The 27,052-nt window shown below is 41.4% G+C and overlaps 1 protein-coding gene across 4 annotated transcripts in view; it reads left to right on the plus strand.

Annotated features, from left to right (window-relative positions):
• The first annotated feature begins 10,485 nt into the window (after positions 1–10,485).
• lnx1 (ligand of numb-protein X 1) overlaps positions 10,486–27,052 on the plus strand; it is a 46,057-nt gene continuing 29,490 nt past the window's right edge. For 2 of the 4 annotated variants that reach the window (XM_054789777.1, XM_054789779.1), the window contains exons 1-3: positions 10,486–10,657; positions 17,665–18,037; positions 19,909–20,343. In XM_054789777.1, coding sequence (XP_054645752.1) covers positions 17,739–18,037; positions 19,909–20,343 — 734 coding nt within the window. In that variant the 5' untranslated portion in view covers positions 10,486–10,657; positions 17,665–17,738. Of the gene's footprint in view, positions 10,658–17,664; positions 18,038–19,908; positions 20,344–24,309; positions 24,545–27,052 lie in introns of those variants that run through there. The other 2 variants (XM_054789778.1, XM_054789780.1) reach the window with 2 other exon arrangements.

The following is a 27,052-nucleotide window of genomic DNA, read 5'->3' on the forward strand; positions in this document are numbered from 1 at the left end:
TACGGTTCGCGAGCCATATCTGGCTCTTTTGATGACTGCATCTGGCTCTCAGACATTTTTTAACATGATAAAAGTTGTTTTTTCTCCGCTGACATTTTAAAGTAAAACGTAACAGAAATCACGGTGTTAAACATAAATATCAAACATTCCCATTCTCATGCATTTAAATTAGGGCTGCCAAAGTTAACGGAAATTTCCTTTCACTACACTGTTTTTTTGATGCACAATTAACGTCTGTACGTCCTGTTTGACCCTCGGCCCACAGTATTTGCCTAAATACTCCCAACAGTTGCCATTGCCTTGGAAATAATCACTCAATAGAACTGAGGCTTGTGTTCATTGCAGCGTACGACGACAACATCCCGCAGCCTACTTTTTATTGCTGTCTTAGAAATAATACATCAAATGCTCTCACAGTCAGTGCAGAACTTTGCAGCTTTTTTGGATAGCTTTGTAGACTCTTTATTGATTTCTTGGGATTGTTCTGGTGAATAAAAGGCCTCTGCGAACATGAACCTACTTTCCCTTTCCGCTTGTCTTTCAGCACAGGAATGTCTTCACCTCTGTGATGCTGTGATAAGACGCCACAGTGATGATGATGATGATGGAGTTTAGACGGCTGCCCTCGTCAAGCTATTTCCAGCCTGTGTGATCTATGACACTCGGGTCTCTGATGGATGAGCCTCAGATCCTGTCATCTCTCTAAACGCCTTCACAATCTCTCCTCTTTAAAATTCCCTTTCCTCCTTCCCCTCCCTCCTCCAAATGACAGTGTGGATTTTTGCATCTCTTACATAACGCCACTCAGGGGAATGGAGGCACTTCAATCCATACTTCAGATGCTGGTGCTGCCATGAGAGGCTAGCATCTGCTGGGGCTGCCAAGGAGACATTTTTGGCTGTGCCGATGTGAGCCAGATTAACGCCGACTGGAGGCGGCGATGAAGTAAGAACAACACGCTTCCTTTGGGGACACCCGTTGATGAATAGGGCGCAGATAAAACTGATGCGACTGATAAAAGCCAGCCTGAGAGAAATAGAAATTGAATTATTCATCTTGGGGCATCAGAAGGGGAAACGCTATTTCTTCCAACAGCACACATACCATTTAATTGGCCTTAATAAACAAAAAAACAACTATTACAGTTGCATGTACTGTAAATGCTACCTTTTAAATGTGACACCTACTTACCAATTGGAAAAGATGCCACAATTGCTCATGCACAAGCACACATACTGTACGAGTGCCCAACTTGGAGGTGTCTTTTTATCAAAGGGATGGTTCCTCCCATCCGTAATTAAAGATAACGGATGCCTTCCGTATTACAATTAAAGAAAGTAACTCAAAACAATCCACAAAGTCAAAGCCCATGGCCTTCTGTCATACAAGCATGTTACATAGACGTGTCATATTACTTTCTGTCAGTAATTGAATATAACCACTGCCTTGCATAGTAGAAATAACCAGAAACACTCAAAATAATCCACAAAATAAAAACATACTGCTTGTGCTCATACAAGAGCCCAACCTGGGTGTGTCTTATAATCAAAACAATCACTCCCTCCGGTCATCCTTAAGCATAAGTGCAACCTGACTAAAAAATAAAGGACAATGTCAGAAACGTTGCACCAATCAAGTGTTGCACAAGGGAAACACAACTCACAGCACAGTTGAAGAATGCATGCTGACTGAATCCATCTGATCTGCTCATCTGCAGCCTATTGACTCCCAAGTATTCCCGTATAGTAGTGTTTGCATCCCCGTAAGAAGCCCTCCGACTGGGCCTCGTCTGGCTCTGAGCTCCCCGCCCTAAGCAAGGTGACAGCTCTGGGATCCATAAATCTCTCCGGTCGCCGCCTGGTTGGTGCTATTTCAAGCCAGCGCGGCCACAGAGACCTGCGTTGTAAGTGTGCATTTGTCATTCATAAGTCTTTGTTTGTAGCAGCCCCCACCACAGCCAAGCACTCACTGTTGATCAACGGTATCAAACAGTGGCTAGGTCCTCAAATGGTAGACTGCACTTGCAGTATTGTTGTTATTATTTATGATGATTATTATTTATGACACCATAGCAGAAGGAGGCCTTCCTGCGCTTTGACAAGACAATTATACGGCAAACGAGTGAGGCTGGATGAGCTTGGTGCCACATACGTGCATGGCAGCAATAGAACATAATGAACACGTGCTGCTGTTAAAAAGCTGTAAGGGGGCCACCTGATGGCTTTATTTCGTGGGGAAGACAAACTGCCTCCATTAAGTCTTTGGGGGCCAGTTTGACCTCCTGGTATGGTATGCAGACCCAACCTGAATATGACTCAGGACTAGTGGATCATTGTCCCCAGTGTTCTGCATCATCCATCTCAACAACAGTAGAACACAGTCACCAGAATAAAATATATTATAGACAGACTGTATATTAATATTAACTATAATTGCTTTAATACAAAAAAGGTTAAAACAGGGTACACTTAACAGGTGATTTAGGATGCCAGTCAGCCAGAACTGAACAATCTTTGGAAATCCAAAAATGATAGGATGCCAATTTGTTAAGGATCAAAGCCTTTCTTAGGTCATTAAACGCAATGAAACACCAACAAAGATGATGATTAAAGAGACTGCTACAATTTCTGCAACTTAGTGACATTGTGGCAGCGTCATCGGCTCCTGCTGGCCGTTTTACCAGTTTCAGCGAGGTCCTGTAGCCACATTATCTGCGCAAGCCGGTCATGGACGCTGTAAAATGTCTCCTCTAAAGGTCAGTGTAGAAGTAAGTAATACTGATGCAGATTTATTGAGCTTTGCATAAATGGCTTCAGAGGTCCCACAATAGTGTAGTGGAAGTGTGCTGTCCAAAATCCTGCCTTGATGCTGGACTGTAGACAGTTTAAAAGTGCTTTCAGTAAGCATTACTGAGAACACGCCGTGCTTGTGTGTCTGTAGCTTTAATGCTAATGAGCTGTTTGTTCCCGCCTGTCCCCAAAAGAGTATGTGGCTCCAAGAAGCGCTATTGTGCACTTTATCCACGTTTTACATATACATATTCATGTCCACATTAGATATACACTGTGAGTCTGCACCTTATATTGTGTCACATACAACATTGTAACACAAAGGAGTGGGACAGGACTGACTGACAGTAGGCAGCGCTCCAGTTAAGATGTGTAGCAAAGCCTGCTGCCTTACAAAGATGCCATCAAGTGGTAGGTGTATACACGGAGCGGTTCAGAGATGGAATCATGCCCATGAGGAAGAAGGTTTTTCCTTCATGATGTTCTGAAAAGCTGCAACTTCAAAAGCAACAATACGAGCGCCTCTTCTCCCAAAAGTGGAGCAAACAAGTGAGGGAGGTGATAGACTCTAGGGACACAAAGAACCTTTAGGGACTCATTAAAATGGCACTTTTGCATCATAGCAAACGTTTTAAAAGACGTTCCTCAACCAACTGAATTCCACATGAGCAATTACTTTGACGATGGAGGCAAGGAAACACCTCCCTCTGTGGAAGAAATCTCAAATAGAGCCATGACGTATAATCTCTACATTGTGTTTTCGTGCACCAGTCTGATCAATCATGTGTTTTGATGGCGTCCGTCATGGCAGACTGTGATGCAATGGCCTCTTTAGTGCCACATTTAGGCCCTCAGAAGTAGTGGATGAATTCCAAGAATGAATTTCATTTGGAATAGAACTGTTGGGATGATGACGATGATAAACACTGCTAATCCCCCATGTGTATGCAGCTTTGTGGCGGATATTAGAATTGCAGAGTTGATCTTTTCTCAGGGGGGATGTTGAACACTTAAACAGATTGAGGATCCACAGGGCATTGTTTTAAAGATACACAAGTTGACGCTGGGTAGATCCACTTTGAAATTACTTTTAGTTATTCTCCACCCCCCAGTCTTCCATCTCGGGTGTCTTTTGCCTCACATTTCTTTGACTAGAGATGATTTGAATATGAGATGACTCACTCTTAAATATGCCAGATGATCCCATGTTTAGTACGTGTGTTTGTGTTTGTGGCTGAGTTCCTTTAGCTGCACGACTCGAGCTCTTCATCGTGAATAAGGAGCTCTCTAATTAGAGGATCATTCTGACTACCACTGACCACTCTTCTCTCACTCTTCTTCTTCCCCACCAATTTGGAGACTTTTACTGTTTGACTTCAAGATTATTTAGTAGACATTCACCATCTTTTTTGGACTTTTTGTCTGAAATATTAGGGGTGCACTCACACTAGTCAAACTGTGCCGTGCTTTTACTCACTTGTCATTTGACTATTGTGATCCTCCTATTGTGATTTTACTTGATCCTCCCGCCAGTTATTAATGCTAACCACCACCTTGCACAATAAAAATAAACAAAGACTCGCAATAATCCTCCAAGCCAAAGCCCAAACTACACTTGCTCATGTATTGCGCACATTTGTGCGCAATGTAGACGTGTCATACAACGAATGCGTTGCTCCTCCCACCAGTTAGTAATGACCGCCACCACCTAGCACAATGCAAGTAAATAGACGTAAAATGATTCACAAGATCAAAGCCACAGTGCATAAGCACGTGTGCAGTGAAAGACGTGGCATAAAATTAATAGGATTGCTCTCTTGCGCCATTTATGAATGATAACCTCCACCTTGCATTATTGAAATTGATAGGAAGACTTGAAATAATCCACAAATCAAAGCATGCGTAAGGTATCCTCTCACACATGAGTAGGTATGCATACAACGTAAGCATGTCGCATGTCTAATGCAATGATAGCCACCACCTTACATAACCGAAATAAATAGAAAGCCTCAAAATGATTTACAAAGTCAAAACCCACAGTATGGTTGCTCATGCAAACATGAGCAATGCACACGCGCAATACAAGTGTCATATGGTTAATGCCATCGCTCCTTACGCCCATTAGTACTGATAACTTTTATTATACACTATTTACTGTATAATAAAAAAACCCTCATGCACAACATACATGCCATGTAATTAATCCTCCTGTCAGTTATTAATTGTAATCGCTACCTTTGAATCTAGAAACTAAAGATGAACAAACTAGGTAGCTTGCTATGCTAGTGAGGACGTCTCTTATGTGCCTGCAGTGGTATAAATTGGTATAAACAAAGAATAATATTGTGACTATAGGGGTGTTATTTCATGTCTACAGGGCTCTAATAATGTTTTTAAAGCTGCATTTACAAAGCCATAATTCGGTTTTCTAGTCTGGAACTTTGAAAACATTTCCATATTGAAGTATTGAATCCTACTTTGTGGAAATTCACTTATCACGGTTGGTTCTGGAACGAATTAACCGCGATAAACGAGGGATAACCTGAACCATGTTGTAGACACTATGCTTTCTTTACACTGTTCTCTTTACTTGTCTTGCTGCTGTAACAAGTAAATTTCCCCGCTGTGGGATAAATAAAGTACATACAATACAATACAATAACTTCATTGCTGTTCTTTTCAACGAGCAGCGGCTGCCGCTGTGGTCCCCTCCCTCCTCTCTAAGCACTCACAGGTGGCTCAGTCTTTTTCGTGCCATTAAAAAAAAAAACGTCAAAAAGAAGCGACAGTTGATTTGTAGTTCTAAACATATTCATTTTGCTTGTCATGTTTTTACTCTCCTACAGGGTCCATTCCAGTAACATGCACATGCATCAGAAAACAAGTGGCATGTTAAATGAAAATGATGTTCAATATACAGTTGTTGAGTATAACGATAATACTAAATAAGTAAAAGTACGCCTTTTCATGTGACCACCGTATTGTTTCCTATGTTTGCAGGCTACATACAGTGTGAGGCACTGAGGCTTAAAGCAACTCAAATCCATTTTCACTGCGCACATATTGCATACTAAACCTTTACTTACACGTGAGAGCCATCCTGTCAATAGCCTTCATTTGCTACCTTTTCACGGCCGCTGCCGTTGTTACATAATGGCTTTGTTGTCAGATGGCACTGGTGCTGCCAAAGGAGCACAGAGAGGCTTTAATTTGAATAATTGAATATAATGACTGAACACAGATGCCTTTTTTGTCTTGTGATGAAAAAGAGGCTGAATTATGTTGTCTTTTATTGCTGCTGGTGTGTGTGTGTGTGTGAAAAGGAGATTACGTGCACAGTGCTCCCTTGCGGGTTGCTAACATGTTTATGTGGACTCCTTTCTCCTTCAACTGACTTATCGATCCGTTTAATTATGTAACCATTGCAGCGTTAAAAAATAAACTTCCGTGTTTGTCGATGTGCTTCATCATTATTGTATAGGCTACACACCGCTCCACTTTAGGATTAAGGGGCTGCACACAAACGGGATTAGCGCCAGTTTTACACCTGTGGGACAATTTAGTTGATTATTTATTAACACGGTGATGACGCCTCAAGTCCTAGTGAAGTGAGTCAAATAGAGGACATGGCTTCCTGGAATCAACAGGCACATCTCCCTATCACATTTTAATCCCTCGAAATAAAAAAAAAAAAAGCAGCACACAGTAAAGAGATTATGCTAATACAGTCTCGCAGCAGCATGAGCGAAACACAGATGCCTGTTAATGTTTTATAAGCATCTATTTATGTGGGCGCCACCGCCACCACCAACCATCGTCCTCAGCTCCCCTCCATCTTCATCCTGGTGCTGATGCTGACCTCCACGTCACACGCAACGCAGCCACGGGAGAGGTCAAAGAGGGGGGAAGTAAGAGGGGATGAAAGGCGAGGCTTCATCTGACCAGCTCCTCTCTTCTGTGAACCGTTCATTTGGCTTCCTCTCTGCCTCCTTTAATTAGACACATCCACTTTCAGGCTTCCACTACCGCTTAGCGATGTGAAAGATCTCCTCCAGTGTTCCACAGCGGCTCACAGACACACCCACACACACACAAATTAAGTTCACATTCAACTTGTCTTTATTCTCTGACACTTTGGCTCACCTCTCCCCAACAGAAGCTGCTTGAATGTATCACGAGGCCCTGAGGCCCTAGGAAGATGATTCCAACAACAAAACCAGACACACTGATGGCAACAAGCAAGATGGAGGTATGATCCTACAGGAATATTGTTGGATATCACATGAAACAGCTCGTTAATCAACTAACCAATAAGCAGACAAATTACCTGAACAATTAACTAACCAACTTGCTGACCAAATCACAAAACAAAGTAAGAAATAAGTAGCAGACAAACTACCGAGCCCAACAAACGAACAAAGAACAACTAACTAAGCCAGTGCTTCTCAAATAGTGGGGCGGTGAACTGTCAGTGCAGACCTGCCAACATGTACAAATTTATCGTACTCAGCATTCAATTTGACTCTTGAATACGCTTGTATGCTACATAGCCCTCCATTTTATTGCATTTTCCTGGTTTCAGTTTTGAGTTCAGTCTTTACAGTACAGATAAATAAATAGATATTATCCCTTTCTCAATAGTACTTCAAATGAGGGGGGAGCATGACAGAAAATGCCCACCACAATACCAACCACTGAACTAAGCAGTCAACAAACTGCAAACAAATGAACTAACTAACCTACTATAGTAGCTAGCTGACAAACCATCCAAGGAGCCAACTAACCAACCAAATAACAAAAGAAGTTACGAACCAATTAACAAAATAATGAATCAACAAATTAACATAACAAAGCAACTAATAAACCAGTGGAACAAACAAACAAATGAACTAACTAACCAACAATAAACTATCTACTGTACTAACCAACAAACTAACTAAATGGCTAATCAATAAAATGAGAGACTAACCACCATTCACACAACTAACTACTGTAATAACTATACAACAAATTCACTAAAAACTAATAACGCAACTAAGAACCCAACTAGCCAACAAACCCTGACACAAACTCATCAACCAACCAAAATAACTGATTAATCAACGGTACTAACAAATCAACTAACTAGTATCAGAACTAAGAAACAACTTTAAAAATCTCAAGAAAATCTTTAAAAATAAAAAAAACACCTCACACCAACTAACTAACCAACCAACCAAGCAACGAGAACCATGTAGCTAACTAACCAACTAACAAGCAGTGGTGGTCCAGGACCAGACGCTGCTTTGTGATGTGTTCGAGTACATCAGCAGCGCTTCAAAGGGTGACCATATGGACGCGAGGCTCTGAAAAGCGTTGTGGCATCAAAGTCAGTCAGTCACCCAACGGCGGTCGCCTTAAGAGGCTGCCGTTACTCTGACGACCACGGCCAAAAGGGCATCATCCACGTCGCCACGGCAACAAACCAGATTGACGTGAAAATCCGTAGAACACAAAAAAGGAACAAAGCTGTGAGCGATCATCATCGGCACGAACAGCCAGCACCTCCATCATAATTGGAGATGCATCGCCACGGCAACAGACGCAAGTAACGACTGTCACATCAAAGTTGGCGCCCTGGTCACAAGGTCATAAGTCGGGTGGAGGATGAATGTCTAATGCCTGTCGAATACATGCAAAGACAAAAATGGAAAAAAAGATGAGAGGATTAGAGCTCCTTCTGTTCACATCCTTGTAAGTCCTTTTAAGTCACGTGGAGCGTTCATCACTCATGTAATCACCCATCACAAATGCTGTGGAGGGATTGCTAAGACAGGCCTGTACTTTTATAGTACAGTATATGTACTTCTTGTGCTATTAGATAACATTATGGAGGATGTGCGTGTCTTTGAAGCTGGAGAGGTAAAGGTGATGGGAAATGTTGCTGAGGATATTGCCAAATATGCCAGGATCTTTCCAGGAGATCACAAGGACATGATGTTCCTCAAACTGGACGAGACTCAGTAGCTAAATGTGCTAACAGTGTCAAAGCGCTTTGAGTGCCTTGGGGGTGAAAAAGCGCTATACAAGTGAAAGAGCATTTACCATTTAGGTACACCTGCACTGTCTCGTGCTGCTGTAACGGTGAAACAATTGTTACCAGAGAGATGCTTTTTAACAGGACTAAATGGAGCAGCTGTGATTCAGATGTGCTTGCGTCAATGGCTGACTCACACTCTCACACACACACACACACGCACACACACACACACAGACTCTTGTGTGTTCCAAGGCGAGAGGGAAACCGCATCTTAAAATGAGATTAGTTGTCACTGTTACAAAACCAACTACAGCCACAAGAAAGCATGAAGAAGGCTGGACACGCTAATAACCAGCTATACATTCATGCACACAACAAGTATTTTACCACAAGAATAAAGTCGTAACCTCATGAATTTTTAAGATTTCCTTGTTAAAATGACAACTTTGTACTCATGGCATAAGGACTGAGTTCTCATTATCTTCTAAATAAATTCTCGCAAGATTACAACTTTTTTTTCTAAATAAAGTGCAGCTTTTAAAAAAATGTTTCTCTAAAACAGGGGTCACCAACATTTTTCCTTGTGAGAGCTACTTTTACAAAATGAAAATGGCCAAGAGCTACTCATTTTTGCAACATTTATTTTCAGAGCTTATTTTAAACCCAAACAAAGCGAATATGCTTGTTTTACCAGAACATTAACAAAATGCTGGTGTCCACAACTCACATTTTGTATTTCAGAATGCATTTCTTTCTACTGTTCTTTCATTATTAACTGAAAACCTGAATGAAAAGCAGGCTTGTGGGCACCTCATGTGGTCGTGGGGGGCTTCCTGGTGCCCGCGGGCACCCGTTGGTGACCCCTGCTAGTATAAAACATATGCATTTTTCCTCAAAACTGTTCCCCATATTTCTGAAAAAGAAATTGCTTGTTTTCTCATACTATTTACCTTTATTCTTGTGAAGTCATGATGTTATTCTCAGATAATAAGCCTTTTTAATTGTGATATTACAATATTTTTACATGGGATATCATGCAGATGTATTGGACTTTTTTAAAATCTAACAAATACAACAGTTTTCTTTCTGAATTTATTCCCGTGAGGCCATTTTTTCCCCCCAAAGCTCATACTTATTTTCTGTCATTATTATGACTTCTTCATCCTTTTACTTGTAATATTACACATTTCTTCTTGTGGCAGTCCAACTTTTTTTCCCCTGAAGGTCATAACGGGTTTTTTTCTCGAACATTTGATCTTCTATAAAAAGATTTTCTCAAACAAAGCTTTGGCTCATAATAACACATCTGGTAAATGTCACCCATATTTTCTCAAACAAAACCCCAAGACTTTCATTCATAATCATTACATGACGATTCTTGTGAGATTACAACTTTATTTCTTAAAAAAAAAATAAAAAGATGTCATTTTTAAATTTTTAGTGTCATTCTTACGTTCCTTTGTTTAACAGCTTACGCCTAGTCACTTTCCCAAAACTCCCAGTTGTCATTTTTTCTGTCGTTCCTGCTCCAAGATCAGGTTTGTCCAGTTCTTTTGTTTACAGTTGCTGTGGCTCCTCCCCCTTCAGGGCTGCTCACATCCTGCTTGGTGATTGGCTGGGCCTATCAGGGCCGAGCACCTTGTGAAGTCACTTGCAGGTTGGACAAGTCCCTCAAAAGCCATACTGGGAGTAAAGTTTCCCAAGCGAGCGGCAGCCAATCATCTTGTTGGCGGCCCAAGCGGGACAAAGTCCCCCCCCCACCCCCCACCCCCTCTATGGACCTGCCCTCTTCAGTGGTTGAACGTTACGCTCTACCTGTCCAGGTGAGCTTCACTGCTCATGAAGTCCTGTAAGTTTATTTTGGCCTTTTCTACTACAAGAGAATCTTACTTATCTTTAAAAACAAGGAGATTTAAGGGAAAGTGACACATGGTTCTGGTTCTGTTTGCATGGATATCATTAGCGCTGTACTGTTGTGTTTAGATTGTTGTGTAGCTAATCATCAGTGCATGTGTGGTACACAGTGTTCTGATGCAGTCGTCCATTTGCTTGAGGTGGCTTCACATCTGCCCGCACATGTTCTGGTTCTGACTACAATCTTTGTTCTGGTCAGTTTCAATTACATGTGAAGTAATAATGAGCTAAACACTTTCAGTCTGTGCTGCTAGCCCTGCTACTAACCCCTGCTAGTACAGTATGTTAGCATTGCAGGAGACGTTGTGGATTTAAGGTGTGTGCAGTTTAGAATTGTTATTATCGCCATTTGTTTTCTACATATGCTTTACATTCTTTAAAATGCTTTAAAAGAAGAGAAAAATTAACACACCCATGAACACCCATTGCCAATGTGCTGCACCGCTGTCTTCAAAGATTGCTGTCACACAAGTGCAATGTGAAATCTACAGAAAACTATTTAAACGGGAGGGCGACAGGAACGAAGGGAAAAACGCAGGCATTTTCAAACTCGTTTTTATTGTCTTTCTGTTTGTACTATTGTTTTTGTAAAAACAAACAAATGTCAACAACTGTTAAAGTGGTCTGTTTAATGGTACTTTATGGTACCATAAAGTACCATACCACCACCTCAAAAAAGTTGCATAAACTTGTTTTTTTGTTGTTTTTTTTACTGGAAATGCTTGTCTTGTTCTGTGAAGTGGATTGGAACTAACTGTACATGAACATGAAGGCATTTATCGGAATGTTATGGGGCTTGAGAGGCATGTCAGAACGAAACTAGCATGATTGCGTTTTGGCAGACTGATGACGTTAATTTGTTGCTTGGAGTAAATGTTTGTTGCAGTGCTGGTCAGTCATTTGAAGCATTTGTGACGGAAGAGAACTTTTTGCATTAAGCAGATTTTGATTTCTTTCCGTCCTACCTGCATGAAAGCTAGCAGCCTGTTTATCCTTCTTTACATCTTTTAGCAGTGCCGTGTTGCTAGTAAACACACTTAGCGCATTTGGAGTGTTTACACCTGTGAGTCACTGCCTTGTTCAGTACAACAATGACTGTCAACTGGAATGCTAGCAAACTGTAGGTGTTAGCCTCATGTATCTTCTATTTGAGGTCCTTGTTAGTGCAGCAAAGAGCGCTACAAGCTAGCAGTTAGTGGATTTTCCCAATAAATGTTTTCCAGAGTTGTTATGCAAAAGAAGAGGCTTTTCCACTTAGGTCGCTCGTCGCTGGGTTGGTCTTTAGCCTAAAGAGTTATTAGCTGACTTGGCAAAACATGTCATGACTGGACATGTCTGGTCCTTTAAGGTCACACACACTCATGACAAAAAGTACATAGCTGGAGGTACAATGACTTTGACATGTCTTTGTAAACATACCTGAGTCGTTTTGCACCCGGAAATCATGCAAACATTTGCTATAACTTTTTAAAAAGGTTTCTCTAAAAAGAATATACATTATTGCTCAAAGTATTACATGTAAGAGAATGCCTTTTTTTAAAATAACTTTTTCCCATAATTTAAAAATAAATTCCTTTATGTCATAATATTCTAAGTTTATTCTTCTGATGTCATGATATTATTGTCAAATAATAATTTATATTTTTTATCTTGATAGTATGATCTTTTTCCATGTAATACAAATGTGTTCTTAGGTTGTGATTTTTTTTTTCCAGAAAAATGGCCATTTTTTTCTTGTAAGATTACAACTTTTTCTTTCTGAATTGATTCTCGTGAGGTCATGATGGCCTTTGTTTTGTTTTTAAACTAATACACTCCTGATCAAAATTGTATTTACTCTTTTTAAATTGCAAGAATTGACACTGTGCACTGTTGGATCTAAAGGAGGTTCTAAGTAGAGCTGCAAAATGCAAAAAGAAGAAATGGGAGTGAGACAAAATAAATTGACTAAGCAATGTTTTTGCAAGCAACCATTAAACTGAGCAGCTCTTCAAAATTTTGAGACCCTAGCTAAAAAAAAAAAACCCTTGCCATCCATCTCCAAATGTTCTCAATTGGATTTAAATCAGGAGAACATGCAGGATGGTCCAAAAGGGTGACATTATTCCTCTGGAAGAAGTCTTTTGTCAAGTGGGCATTGTGAACTACAGCGTTGTCCATTTGAAAAAGCCAGTCATTACCACACAGACGATTGCCTTCAGTCATGTGGGATGCCCCCTGCAACATCTCCACAGAGCCATCTGCCGTTTGACGCCCCTGCACAACCTGAAGCTCCATTGTTCCACTTTTTGTGAGCGGCTTTGAACTGCATTTATCGGCATATGCTGATCACTTTTTTAAACGTACATCAGCCAACATTGATCGGTGGCCCATTGATCGGAGCATCCCTGCTTAAAACCCTTCTCTCGCTGTTGCCGTCTGATGGTTATTGGACTGAAAACCGTACTTTGGGCCGAGGGTGGTCCCGTGTCTTGACGGACAGCCAGTTGGATCCTCCAGCTCAGGACCAGTGACATTTTTGTGGCTCTACCATTTGACTTTTTTGTTGCAATAACCCTCAGTATATTTAGTGTATACTCAGCTGCAATGGTGCACTGTGAGAGGCCTTGCTTATGCAGCTCAAAATCTGACTGCGTTCAAAGAGAGAAAGCTTTTTTGCCTTTGCCATCAAGAGATCATGGCAGTTAGAATACCTGCCAGAAAATGACATTGATTCCACATCCTGTACTTGCCAAGATTTTGGCTTTTAAACTTTTGGTCAGCTGATGAACAGCCTATTTCAATTTCCTCAGAACATTTTTTGTCTGACTCTCATTTCTTATTTTTGCATTTTGAAGCTCAACCTAGAACCTCCTTAAGATCCAACAGTGCAAAATGTAAAAAGTCTTGCAATTTTTCAATAGGTCTTAAAGTTTTGATCACAAGTGTACTTTTTAGTCCCAATATTACAAATTTCTCTTTGCAAAATAATAATTTAAAAAAAACCAAAATACCAAAAAACTTTTTTTCCCCTAAAATTCTAGAATTTTTCCCCCAAAAAATATTTTCCACAAAAATGAGGGTTATAATAACACTTATACATGTATTTTGCACCTATTTTCTCGAAAATCAGAATTTTATTCATAATTAGGCAAGTTGTAGTTGTAGTATTGATTAAAATATTTAATCGTTACTTATGTTGTCTATAGTTAACTCGTAATTAATCGCAATTCATCCAAAAAATGAACCTCAAAGTATAAAAAACAAACACATATGTACAACAAGTAGACATTGGTCACTCAAATATCATTCTTTTCAAGCAAATAATCTCACGAAATGACTAACATTACAATTAGGGACGCCCCGATCGATCGGCCACCGATCAATATCGTCCATAAAAAACACACGATCGGTGTATGCTGATAAACACCTTTCAAAGCCAATCACAAAAAATGATCGGCATGCGGTGGCAAGAACTAAATGTCTGCTGTGTCACGTAGGGTTGCCAACAAAATGACACGTCTCTACTGAGCTTGAGACAGGCTACACCAATCGATGCCATGGCAGCGTGTTTGATCACTCCCTTACCAAACCTAACTAGCCAGTGTTATCCGCCTAGCTTCTGGTCTTCCGGCTCCAAATGTGACTTTTTACCACGTTGCTTGTTAGTTTGGAGCTCGCTTTTGTCCCACGGGAAAGCTACAAGTGGATATCACCTTCATGGGGTACGTAGTAACTTGTTCAAGATTCACTGAACAACGTCACTTTCTTGTTGTCATTATACTACCTGTGACTATTTGTGTGTGGGTGTTTCATGAAGATAAACACACAGTGTGTCCAGCCATAGGATGGTGATGCTATCACGCGGGTCTCCTATCTCACCAGCTGACTCTGAGTAACTCACAAAGGGTCAAAGAATACTTGTGGAATTTAGACTCTATGCCTTTATATAATGACAAATGAGCACAAAATAGCATAAAGACGATGGCCACACTGTTTGAGTGGAGATCTGCTTAATCTAAAAAACACTCGTATGCAATGGTAGCTCTGTGACAATAAAACTAATACCTGCAGTGTTCCAGTTGCTTCTCTCTGGCATTTGAGACACGGCGTACACCGTGACAACTCAACTCACAGCGTCAGTAGATACAAATACTTGAGGTCTTACGGACAGAGAGCTTTGCCAGGGCTTTGAAGCTAAACCTATCATTCAAAATAACCTTTTCTTTGCCCATTTGTGCTCAGCATTGGTTCCCGCTTGTGACTGCACATCAACTGCCACACCGCTGCATTTCCTCAAACTATGGTGTGGGCCAAGGGTCAAGCAGAACATGCGCACGTTAATCGCGCATCAAAACAAAAATAGTGGCGTGAAAGGGAATCGTTATGAACTCGTTATTAACGTGTTAACTTTGACAGCCCTATTCATAATATACACGTTTTATCATAAAACTGCTATATACTGTAAGTGTAAACAGAAGATAGCCACCTTGTCATGCAAAAACAATCAAATGCAGCTCTACTCTTTACTCTACGACTATTTTGGAATTTATTTTTTGTGCCTGTGGCATTTATATAGGACAGCAAGTCATCCCACCAATATTCCGCCATTTGGAGGTAGTATCAGATGTGGGACGGCGCCTGGAAAGGCGGGAAATGGTTATGTTTTAGATGCACGTTTTGTTGCTGTCCATCAAGTGTATATCACATAAAATGCTAATTATTTGATGTATGCTTGTATGCCTTATTGCGCTGGGGCTCGTAATGCACTGAGATGCTGAGGTTTAATGCTGAGGTTTCTCACGTCAGCTGTTCACATTCTTGAGAGGTACACTTCAACAAACCTTTTTTTCTTGTGAATAATAAAGGAAGGAGTGATTGCTGTGTTTGTAGGGTTAGTTAGTGATTAAACGTGCTTTTGGATTCCTGCAGTGTCAACAAAACTTCCTCGGTAAGAGGGTGTGTCCTGGCAACTGTTTTGTCTGCAGACGTACACGTCTTTGCATGTGTTTGTGTGTGCGGGAAAAGGCGTTTATTTTGCAATTATCATACCACTCACAGGTCGTTACCGTAAAGTGAGGACGAAGCCAGCGTCTATTCCTAATACAGACGTGTTGCTGTTTGCACGAGACGTTTTCCAAGGAGAGAAGAAAGTTGAGGAGATTGTGTTATCCTACTTTTAGATCAGATAAGAAGTTGGAAACAGTTTGAAGCTATTTTTCATCACCGCCACCAATGTATTTTATCCCTTTGTTTGTTTGGGTGCAATTTCCTGCAATCATAAATCAACCTAGCTGCACGGTGACTTTGTGGTTCGTGGCATGTCGACCTCACACTCAGGAGATCAAGGGTTTGAATATCTGTTGGGACATATCTGTGTGGAGTGCATGTTCTGCCTGTGACTGCGTGGGTTTTCTCCGGCTACTCCGGCTTCCTCCCAGATCCCAAAAAGACACACCATGACTTTAAATTGTCCATAGGTGTGAAAGTGAGTGTGTGAATGATTTTTTGTCTATATGTTTCTTAAGAATGGCAGGTGACGATAGGCATATTATGTATAATAATAATGATAATAATTATTATTTTATCATTTTGATGACAATCCATTGCATGAGCATACTTAATTAAAACGCTAATTCATAATTTTTGGGGCAAAAGTGTTTTTTTAATTTAAATGTAAATCATTTCATATCACTTTATTTGTTTCTATCATGGCGCTAATCCATTCCACAATGACAATGCAGGACCAGCAGGACAACCAGCGAATAGCAAAATGACATAAATTCGAATTTATAATAAAATATGGGGGAAAAAAGCCCAAACTTGATTTTATTTTATATTAATGCCTATCCATTCCACAATGATAATACAGTTATCGTCTTTTTGATTAAAAAAAAAAGTAAAACCAAAATTGCAGTTTGCTTGGTAATTAAATTTTCATCAATTAAATGCTAATGTTTGTATTTTTACAGGAAAATACACATCATGTTGAAAACTCATCTCTGTCGAAATCTCATCCGATTTTAATCAAATTTGCTCTGCGCCTGCAGATGTGAAGCTTTCAGTATTTCATCTGGATGTGACGCAGATTACACATTTAAAAACAATTTTCACATGCACAAATCCAATTGAACATATTCATATTTTTGCCAAATCCCATCAGATCAGGATGTCATTTGTTGTGCTCTTGTAGGATTGTGCTTTTATGTGTGCGCGTGTGTGTGTGTGTGTGTGTGTGTGTGTGTGTCATGTTGCTGAAACCAGCCTTCAGAAAAAGCAGCAGGTGTCACAGCGTGTGATAAATCAGCCGCCTCACCTTAAGGTCGGCTTTGTCAGGACAAGTCAGCCTTTTCTTACCAGCCTTCATGTTCCAGACTCTTTACTGATGTCACAACAAGCATGAAAGCGAGACTGTCTCCTGCTGTGATTTCACTCTTTAGCATAATGTACGCTCTATGTGCAGATGTTGTTGACTATAATGTGATGACACAACCAAGACCCAATCAGGTGTCTTGAAAGGAGGCAGCATTACATTGTTCAAGCGCCGTCAAGAAGGCTGTTGCCAAGGTGACGTGTGTCTCACTGAGCCCATCTGTTCGCACCCTCGTGCTCATGGAAGCCGCCTATTTTTCAATATGAGGTGCACACGGTGCATGTAGCATCTTCTTAATTATAAATATCTTTATTTCCATTCACATACACACATATTTTAACCATCTGTCAGTACATTCACATATTGTACAGATCTGTTAGTACTGTCAATATCAACATGTTCACAGTGTCTGTCTGTCCATTCACACAAAAACGCATTGTACTGTAAATATCAGTACATCCATTCACATACACGCACACTGTAAATATCAAGAGTACTGAAAGCGAGAATCTAGACACACACTAGTCTTCTGATTAGTCAACACCACATTGAGCTCGTTCACTGATCCTTTATGACGTTTCTTCTCCTAGCAAAGTGACCCACCAATGTCTCCCGCTCGTGACTACCTGACCGCACCTAACCAGACCTGCAGCCTGAACTCGCAATGGCCGAGGCCTCTGCGCCACCCCTCGACAACCTCGTCTGTAACATCTGTCTGCAGCCAGTTGCCTGTCCCCTGGACACGCCTTGCGGACACACCTACTGCCAGGAGTGCCTCGCCAGCTTCCTGCTGGAGAGCGACTTTTGCCCCGTGTGCCGAGCTCCACTCATGATGCAAACTTGCAAGAGACCCAGCCTGCTGGTTCATAAGATGCTGGACAAGCTGACTGTGGCCTGTTCCTCCACTGATCATTGCACTGGAGTCCTGGCCCCTGGTGACCTGGAGGACCATGTCAACAGCAGGTAGCAGAGTCCTGACCGTCTGATCATTTACATATGAATAAAGTGGTGTGAAAAAGTGTTTGCCCCCTTCCTGATTTCTTGATTTTTGCATGTTTGTCACACTTAAATCTTTCAGATCATCAAACAAATTTAACGACAACGCAACTGAACACAAAATGCAGTTTTTAAATTAAACGTTTTATTATTAAGGGAGAAAAAAAAATCCAAACCTACGTAGCCCTGTGTGAAAAAGTGATTGCCCCCTAAACCTAATAACTGATTGGGCTACCTTTAGCAGCAATCAAGCATTTGTCATAACTTGCAATGAGTCTCTTACAGCGCTGTGGAGGAATATTGGCCCACTCATCTTTGCAGAATTGTTGTTAATCAGCCACATTGGAGGGTTTTCCAGCATGAAGCGCCTTTTTAAGGTCATGCCATAGCATCTCAATAGGATTCATCTCAGGACTTTGACTAGGCCAAGCCAAAGTCTTTATTTTGTTTGGTGGACTCACTGGTGTGTTTTGGATCATTGTCCTGCTGCAGAACCCAAGTTGGTTTCAGCTTGAGGTCACGAACAGATGGCTGGACATTCTCCTTCAGGACTTTTTGGTACACAGCAGAATTCATGGTTCCATTTATCACAACAAGTCTTCCAAGTCCTGAAGCAGCAAAACAGCCCCAGACCATCACACTACCACCACCATATTTTATTGTTGATAGGATGTTCTTTTTCTGAAATGCGGCGTTACTTTTACGCCAGATATAATGGGACACACACCTTCCAAAAAGTTCATCATTTGAGTATTTTCGCAAAGGTCTTGGGGATCATCAAGATGTTTTCTGGCAAAATTGAGACAAGCCTTAATGTTCTTTTTGTTCAGCAGTGGTTTTGGTCTTGGATGTCTGCCATGCAGGCCGTTTTTATCCAGTGTCTTTCTTATCGTGGAGTCATGAACACTGACCTTAACTGAGGCAAGTGAGGTCTGCAGGTCTTTGGATGTTGTTGTGGGGTCTTTTGTGACCTCTTGGATGAGTCGTTGCTGCGCTCTTGTGGTAATTTTGGTTGGCCGGCCACTCCTGAGGAGGTTCATCACTGTTCTATGTTTTCGCCATTTGTGGATAATGGATCTCACTGTGGTTTGCTGGAGTCCCAAAGCTTTAGAAATGGCTTTATAACTTTTCTCCACACTGATAATCTCAATTAATCAGTTAAGTTATTTTTAACAGGGCGGCAATCACTTTTTCACACAGGACCATGTAGGTTTGGATTTTTTTTTCTCTGTTAATAATAAAAAGTTTCATTTAAAAACTGCATTTTGTGTTCAGTTGTGTTGTCATTGACTAATATTTAAATTTGTTTGATGATCTGAAACATTTAAGTATGACCAAAAAAAAAGAAATCAGGAAGGGGGCAAACACCACTGTATATTGTAAACATCAGTCAGTTCATACACATTCAGTTCATTCACATACGCACATATTGGAGATATTAGCATGTCCATTCACATGTACTCTATTACTGTATATCCATCTGTCAATAGATTGATATAGTATACATAACAGTATGTGCATTCACATATATTGTCAATATCAGTATATCCATTCACATACACGCATAATGTAAACATCTGTAAGTACATTTCCATACAGATATTGTAAACATCATTCCCTTCACATACACTCATATTGTAAAAATCTGTCCATTCACAGACATTGTAAAGGTGTCTCTTCATTCAAATACACAAGTTTTTGTAAATATTAGAACATATAGTATTTCCAAGTATTTCCATTCACATAAACACATATTGTAAATATTTGTATATCCATTCACAAACCTACACAAATCAGAATGTGTGAAAAAGTATTAATTCTGTTTACCGTGTTCCCAGTGGGCACCCTGAACCTTCAGTGGCGATGGAGGACACCACAGTACTTCCTGTGTCGTCGCCAAATTGCGGGCGCCAGTCACCACCTCCTGATTTGTGTGCGTCATGCGGCCACAGTCACCAGCTGGAGGAGAACCACGAGTACCTTTACAAAGACGAGGTGGACACTGACCTTGTCTGCCACATCTGTCTGCAGCCCCTCATCCGTCCCCTGGACACGCCCTGTGGACACACTTACTGCCAGGAATGTCTCACCAGCTTCCTCCTGGAGAGCGACTTCTGCCCGGTGTGCCGTGCGCCCCTCATGCTGCAGAGCTGCAGGAAGCCCAGCCTGCTGGTGCACAAGCTGCTGGACAAACTGACTGTTGTTTGTCCTTTTAAGGACCACTGCACTGAAGTCCTGGCTCGGGGCGACCTGGAGGACCATATCAAGAGCAGGTAGGAAGGTGACACCACCACATATACTCTAAATTATCACAATACACCACACAAAGCTGGGGCACTGTATTTGTTGTATTTTGGGAGGCATTTCCTTCCTATTTAGCCTACTTCTTACTATATAGTAAAAACAGACTAACAACAATAATAAAACTTTACTATAAGTCTACCTCAGACTGTAGCTTCAATGCCCAAAAGGGAAAGCTTTCATCCAAACTAACTTAGTTGCCGTGTTTATACAACATTAAGAGCGCTGTGCTTTGGTTTCCTTCAGTCAGGGTGTGTTTTCATTAACGCTCATTAGCACTCAGCAAGCCTGAAGGCCTTTGGGATGATTAGTGCATCTCAGCACTTATCAGCACACAAGCAGCACATATCCACGGAGAGACTCTTTCACTCCATTCATCACAAAAGACCTATGAATGTCTTAAAAAAGTTACCGTTTGCGTTAGCTCTTTGCCCCTTTCTCTGCTTCATCTCGATTCATTCCTGATCTTTTCTTCCATTAGTTTAAAAAAAACAAGGTGATTCACGTGGTCTTGTTCTAGTCGAGTCTTGTCCAGTCTTGTCTGTTCAGATTTCAAAACAGGTTTTAATCGAAATAATCTGTGCCAGGGTCAAAGTGCTGCCATTATAAAGCTTTATTAACTGTACAAGTAATGTATTGAGTTGCATTATTCATGACCATACAAGTGTAAAAATAAGTTACTATTACTAAAATCTATTAACAACAAAACGCAATTTAAACACTTTCTTTAATGACAAAGGTTTCCTGTAGCTCATTTTCTAATGTAGTGTTAAACTTATAAAACACTCAAAAATGCATACCGCAGCCATTAGCATTCCTCTTTTGCTTTTTATTCTTCTTCTCTTAACATCCCTTTTTGAGGCTGCTCCTTTTTCGGAATAATTGTGCCAACAAAAAAAAAGCAAGAAGTCTTGTAAGCTACGCTGCAGTTTGATGACATTTGTTCATTACTGCTGATGTCTTTGTGCGATTTTAGGGGTTTTGAAGTTTTGCCACTGTTTTCTGTCCATTTTGTGTATCTAAGTCATTATTTTGGACATCCTGGACAACAAGGTAATTAGTAACATCATAGGAGACATGACTCGAAAGTGGTACATCACTGGAGCACTGTGACTCCATGATGCTTTGCACCTTTTGCTAGTGTTGCTTCTGGGAGGAACGTGCACATTCTCACATTGTACTCAGAATTGGAACGAAAAAGATGCTCCTCTATATGACTCCACTATGACTCTGCTGCGGCGCTGTCAGGCCCGTGGCCGCAATCTGGCAGCAGGTCAAGTGTTGTCATGGCCGAGACTGCCGCGCCATCTGGCCATAGCTGCTTTCACACTCGTTGAATTTTTATTCAGGGCACAGCCAGACGCAATCCAATGCAAAATGGGCTGCATGTTGATCAAAGTTGTCCTTTTTCTTTTTTCTCCCCTGTTACCCGATCGTGTTAGGACTTGCGTGGAATTCAGTCAGGGTGAGAAGCACTTTCCACCCTCTCTCGTTGCTGCAAGTTGAAAACAGGTTTGCTTCAGTACAAGTGCACGCTTCATTCAAACGCTTTAATAGGTACGCCACATTTAATGCAAACACTCTATCAAAAAGGCAGCTTTCATAAAGATAATGAAGCTGTTTTTTCTGGGAAACGCCACATACTGCGTTATAGTGTGAGGTCTCTCTTATATTTGGCTACCTTACTCAGCTACATGTGGAACTCAAAATAATAGAAACAGCTCTCTGTGTGATACAGTATACCAGGAAAATGGCATTATTAGCTTTTATATAGGTAGCCTTTTTGATACAGCTCTTGAATTGGATCTCTGTGGTAATGAGTCATTTCCACTATTTTCACATGGTCCCAAATTGTGTTTCCATGACTGTGTGAGTACATAATGTGAGCGCTTTAGGTTAAAATGAGGTCTGGATGATTACTACAGTGAAGCTGTGATGAATTAGGCGACAAATTGGCTGCTGTGGGTGGCAAATGAAAAGGAAAAGGGAGGTGTGAGTACCCATGAGTGTGTTTTTTAGAGAGTTAATGTAAAAAAAAACATATTAATCGAATCCTGAGGGGCCAGACTTTTTTTTTTTGTTTCATGCAAACTGCATCCTGACACAATTTAATCACATTTCCTGCCTGCCCTGTGGACTACTCAAATAGGGTAGGAAAATGTACGCCATCACAGGAATGCGCACGTTGACAACTTCAGCCTGTAACCGAAGTATGTCCATGCATGCACAATGAAGCCCATTAGACTTATTTACACCAGTTAATACCCAGCGCCTTTCTGCTTGGCTGCAGGCACCAAAGGAGATAAAAAGTGTGCAAATAAATGAGAATGTGTAATATTTAACAGATCATAAAACAAATCTTTGCATGTAGCAGAAGGCAAAACCTACTGTTTTAGATCTATAGCAATGTATTGTTTTAAAGCGATTAAGCTGACTTACAACAATATACGCATCTGAACGAGGACATGTATATGTTTCTGCAAAACTCATGTCATCAAAACATTGCATTGATGTTCTTTACAGCGGAACCTCAGTTAGCGTAAGCCCCGGTTAGCGTGTTTTTTGGTTAACATAAAAAATTTACGCCATAATTTTGCCTCAGGTTGCGTGCATTCTCCGGTTAGTGTACCATATGGCGCGCGTCTTGTCGTGTTTTTAATACACTGCTTGAGTCCTGCTTGAGAAAACATCCTTCTTTCTTAGCATCCTATTAGCTAGCGAACAAAGTGGCAACCATAACCGGAAGTTACGTCACCCGGCTATGATGTCATCAGATATTGACTCTCAAAAATGTTAATACAAAACCCGTTTTTTTTTGTTTACCTTTAGAAAATAGTTAAAAATTTAAAAAAACGTAAATAGCGTAAAATAACATTGTTGCACCACAGTTGGCAGTCGGGTGCAGAATTCCCCATATTTTCTCTCCTTTACACATATTGTTCTGGAAAATGTCCTTTATTTGCTGCAATTTTTCTTCATAATGTCATGAAAACTCACAAATTCAAAAGCAAGTGAAGTAGATGACAGATTTTTCTCATGCTTGGTGTTCATAAACAGGCTTTAGGGACATAAATTACTGTTAGACATCACTAAAAAGTCACTTCTACATGAAAGGGGATCTTTAAGTCAACATGCTAAGACCAGCTACCATCCCTGCTTTCATTATTGGCTCTCTCTACTGTGTGTTTTGCTGTCTTTCGTCTTTGCTGTCTTTTTTCTTCCATGGGTGTAAGCATGTTCTTGTGTTCTTGTGATCACGCCACACCGCTCATCGATGAAGAAGAGAGGTTATTTCTCTCCTCTGCTTTATGGCCAACATACTGTACAAGTATGTGCATGCAGGGGAGGCCAATGCAGAGGTTGTACATGTGTGCGTATGCGTGTGCATGCATATGTGTGTGAAGAAAGAGCCAATCACAATAGTGGCAGGTATCTCCCCTCCCCTCCTGCTTCAGTTTGGTCCACTCCATCTCTCTATTTCCCCTCCTCCTCCTCCTCCTCCATCACCCCTCCTCCTCATTGGTTTCTGCTGCAGTATAAGTCACAGCCTGCATGCACTCTTCTCGCTCCGACACACACACACGCACACCGAGGGAGGCAGACATGCACACACACGCATACGAGCGCAAATCCTCTTACAACTGGCCACTGCCCAGAGCAGATTAAACGGGCTGCACATCTCCGATTGTGGTCCAAATGTGCCACCTTGTTCTTCTTCCTCCTCTCGCACTTTCTCCTCTTCCTCCTGTGCCACAGCGGGACGTCTCCTCTGCGCCTCTCCTTCTGTTTCTTCATCATCTTCTTCTGACGACCTCCAATTCAGAGGAGAAACCTCTGGTGACAGCGCCGGGGGGGTGGGGGGGTGGGCACGGAAGGGTCGGAAGGATTCGTCCCAGAAGGAGGCAGGGGGTGTGGGAGGTAAGGTGGGGGGGTCTGGCATAAAGTAGAGTGGAGGTGGAAGAGGAAGAGGAGGAGGAGGGGGTGTGCAGGAGAGTGGTTGTTGTGAAGGGCTGGAGGGAGGAGTAGTAGAAGAAGACGAGGAGGGAGCTTGAGCAGCGCTGCGAGGAGAAAGGAGGCGACCATGAAGGCACTGCTGCTGCTGGTGCTGCCTTGGCTCAGTCCGGCCAACTACACTGATAATTTGGGCAACCTGCACATCCTCTATTCAGAGCTGTGAGTACATAACATCAGCACTGCCTCCCCCACCTCATCATATCATCATTCCATCTCCACAACATCATCCATATCTGTGGAAGACATAGTGTTTACATTGGGATTACACCCCCCCACCTGTCCAGCCCACCTCCCATATGTGTCCATACAGAATGACAGTTATTGGACTGGACAGAGATGTGCTGTTTGGATGCTGCAGCAGCCGTTTAAACGCCACTCATCCACCCGTACGAGGCATTAAACAACGTGCATGTGGCTCAGCAGTGACTTTTGCCCCCACAGTTGATGTTGTTTATTAGGCGATAATAAGATATTCTGTTCTTTTTAAGCATATCTCAAAGTAGGATCATAGGCATTAGAGCAAAACAATCAGGGAATCAATAACATTATATTTACTAAACATAAATTATTTGGTTTCGTAGGTTTGGGTAATGTATGCGAACATTGATTATAATTCTAGCTATCAAGGTCTACCTGTAGAAAGGTGACATTTGTATACGAATGTGTGTTGCCACAGCTGCAAAGTACTGGAAAAGCTTGAAATCTGACCTCAAAAAGTGCTAAAACCCTGAAAAACATCCTGAAAAGGCTTTAAAACAAGAGCAGAAAAATTGTGGATGAAGATGAGCTGAATGTTCCTTCACAGAAACGTGTTTGCAGGTTTCTTATTGCCATTGTTCTGTGCGATACTCTTGAAATTCAAAATTTGAATCCCAGGAATGCCTTGTTTTTAACTTTAGTAACTTTAAAAACATTTTTTTCATCAACATTACATTTATAATAATGATATGTGGTCATAATACACTTTTCTTTCATTATAATTAATTTGATCTATCATCATTACTTGTCATTATCATCACATGGCATACATTTTGACTACACTCTCAAGTCTCTAAAGATGATACGTTCAGGGAAAGTATATCACAACACAATTTTCTTTTCTGATCAGCAGCAATGAAAGCTTGGCTTTGTGAATTTTGGCCATTTTTTCAATGAGTCAGTGAGTCAAAAACAATCAATTATTAAAGCTGCGGTTTTATTGCATGAATGATTGGATGACAGAAATCTACTTTTCTCTCAGCACCGTGCATCGCAGTGCCGTTGTTCTGGACTCTTCTCATTCTGTTGTTCCAGTGGAGGTAATTAGGACCTTCTTCCCACTCCAGATGTCCCATTGTGTTTTGGGAAAAGCTACGACAGTAGACATTGTTTTGTGTGAGGCTGTGATCTTGGTGCTGCAAAGAGCTCCTTTTCAGGCGATATTTGTGAGACTAATAGAAGGGATGGAGTGGAAGGAGGTAGTTTGGAAAAGCCTGAAATGGAGGACAAATGAGAGGAGACAGGAGGCTATAAGGTCACTTCCTGTGTTTGCCCTCCATCTGGCCATGCATACGGATGCCTGGCTTCCATGGCGCCCACGTCTATGTGGGTCGATTTAAACCAGGGCCAGCTTCGGGCAAAGAAGTCAGCCAGAGAACGCTTGTGATGATTTTTGCCGATTATGACATGACAGACAAATGCAGTGTTTTTCTGGCTGGCTGAAGAGCGGCCGCGCTCCATTTTTCTTCATCAGCGGAAGCTGACAGCAGTGCCGTCCCGGCTGTCCGCTCGTCTTTTGTCGCTTTGCCTTTCATCTGCAAGTGTGTGTGTGTCGGGGTTTATACTGATGTGCATGCAGTGTGCGACACTCTTGTATAGCGATAGGTGGACATAGAGTGGGGGAGAACTCATTTGAAGCATCAGCCAATAGAAAGACAGCACTAGGGCAGAGGCAGCCGCTGTTTACCCCTGCCAAGCACAAAGCATGTGAGGCGAGAGGTTTTGGGTTTTTTTGCCATTTGTGTTTGTTAGTCAGTTAGCAGGATTACTGAAAAACTAGGTAACCAATTTGAACTAAATCAGAACATTGGTGCGTATAATCTGCATTGATGCGGACTGGGGGGAATAAGTCATCCCGCCAACATTCTGTCTTTGAGGGTAGCACTGGAGCAGGGATGACCTGTGAATTTGAGATTAACAAAGATGGCTTGAGGCCTGATGTTCTGCTACGGCATCTGATTTGTGGGAACTCTGAGTAAAAGAAATCATGAAAAACAGTGCAACAACTTATTTTCCCCTTTTTATGTGATAGTCTTGTTTGCTGTATGTCTACTCACAATGTGCGTTATCACCACCTACAAGACTGGAGTTGAACAGTATGACTTGCCATATCCATTATACAAGTCAGACAGACATGTCTAGTTTGTTTACAAAGGTCTACACTTTTGTCTTCCTACAACACTCAAATGGACTGTCACCAATTGAATCGAAGTCTGGTTTCTCCTTGAGGGTGCCACCTCTCAAATGCTGCAATTAGCCTCGCTGAAGCCAACCTTTCAGCTCACATCTGCAGGGCGTTTGATCATCGGCAGCATCTTCAGCCTCCTAACAGGATTAGCGACCAGGAAGCTAGCTGGGTACCAACAGTATTTCATGACTTCTTCTCTTGGCTAACTGGACTTTTGTTGG

The sequence above is a fragment of the Dunckerocampus dactyliophorus genome, chromosome 10 (genome assembly GCF_027744805.1).
Source record: "Dunckerocampus dactyliophorus isolate RoL2022-P2 chromosome 10, RoL_Ddac_1.1, whole genome shotgun sequence".
Taxonomy (NCBI): domain Eukaryota; kingdom Metazoa; phylum Chordata; class Actinopteri; order Syngnathiformes; family Syngnathidae; genus Dunckerocampus; species Dunckerocampus dactyliophorus.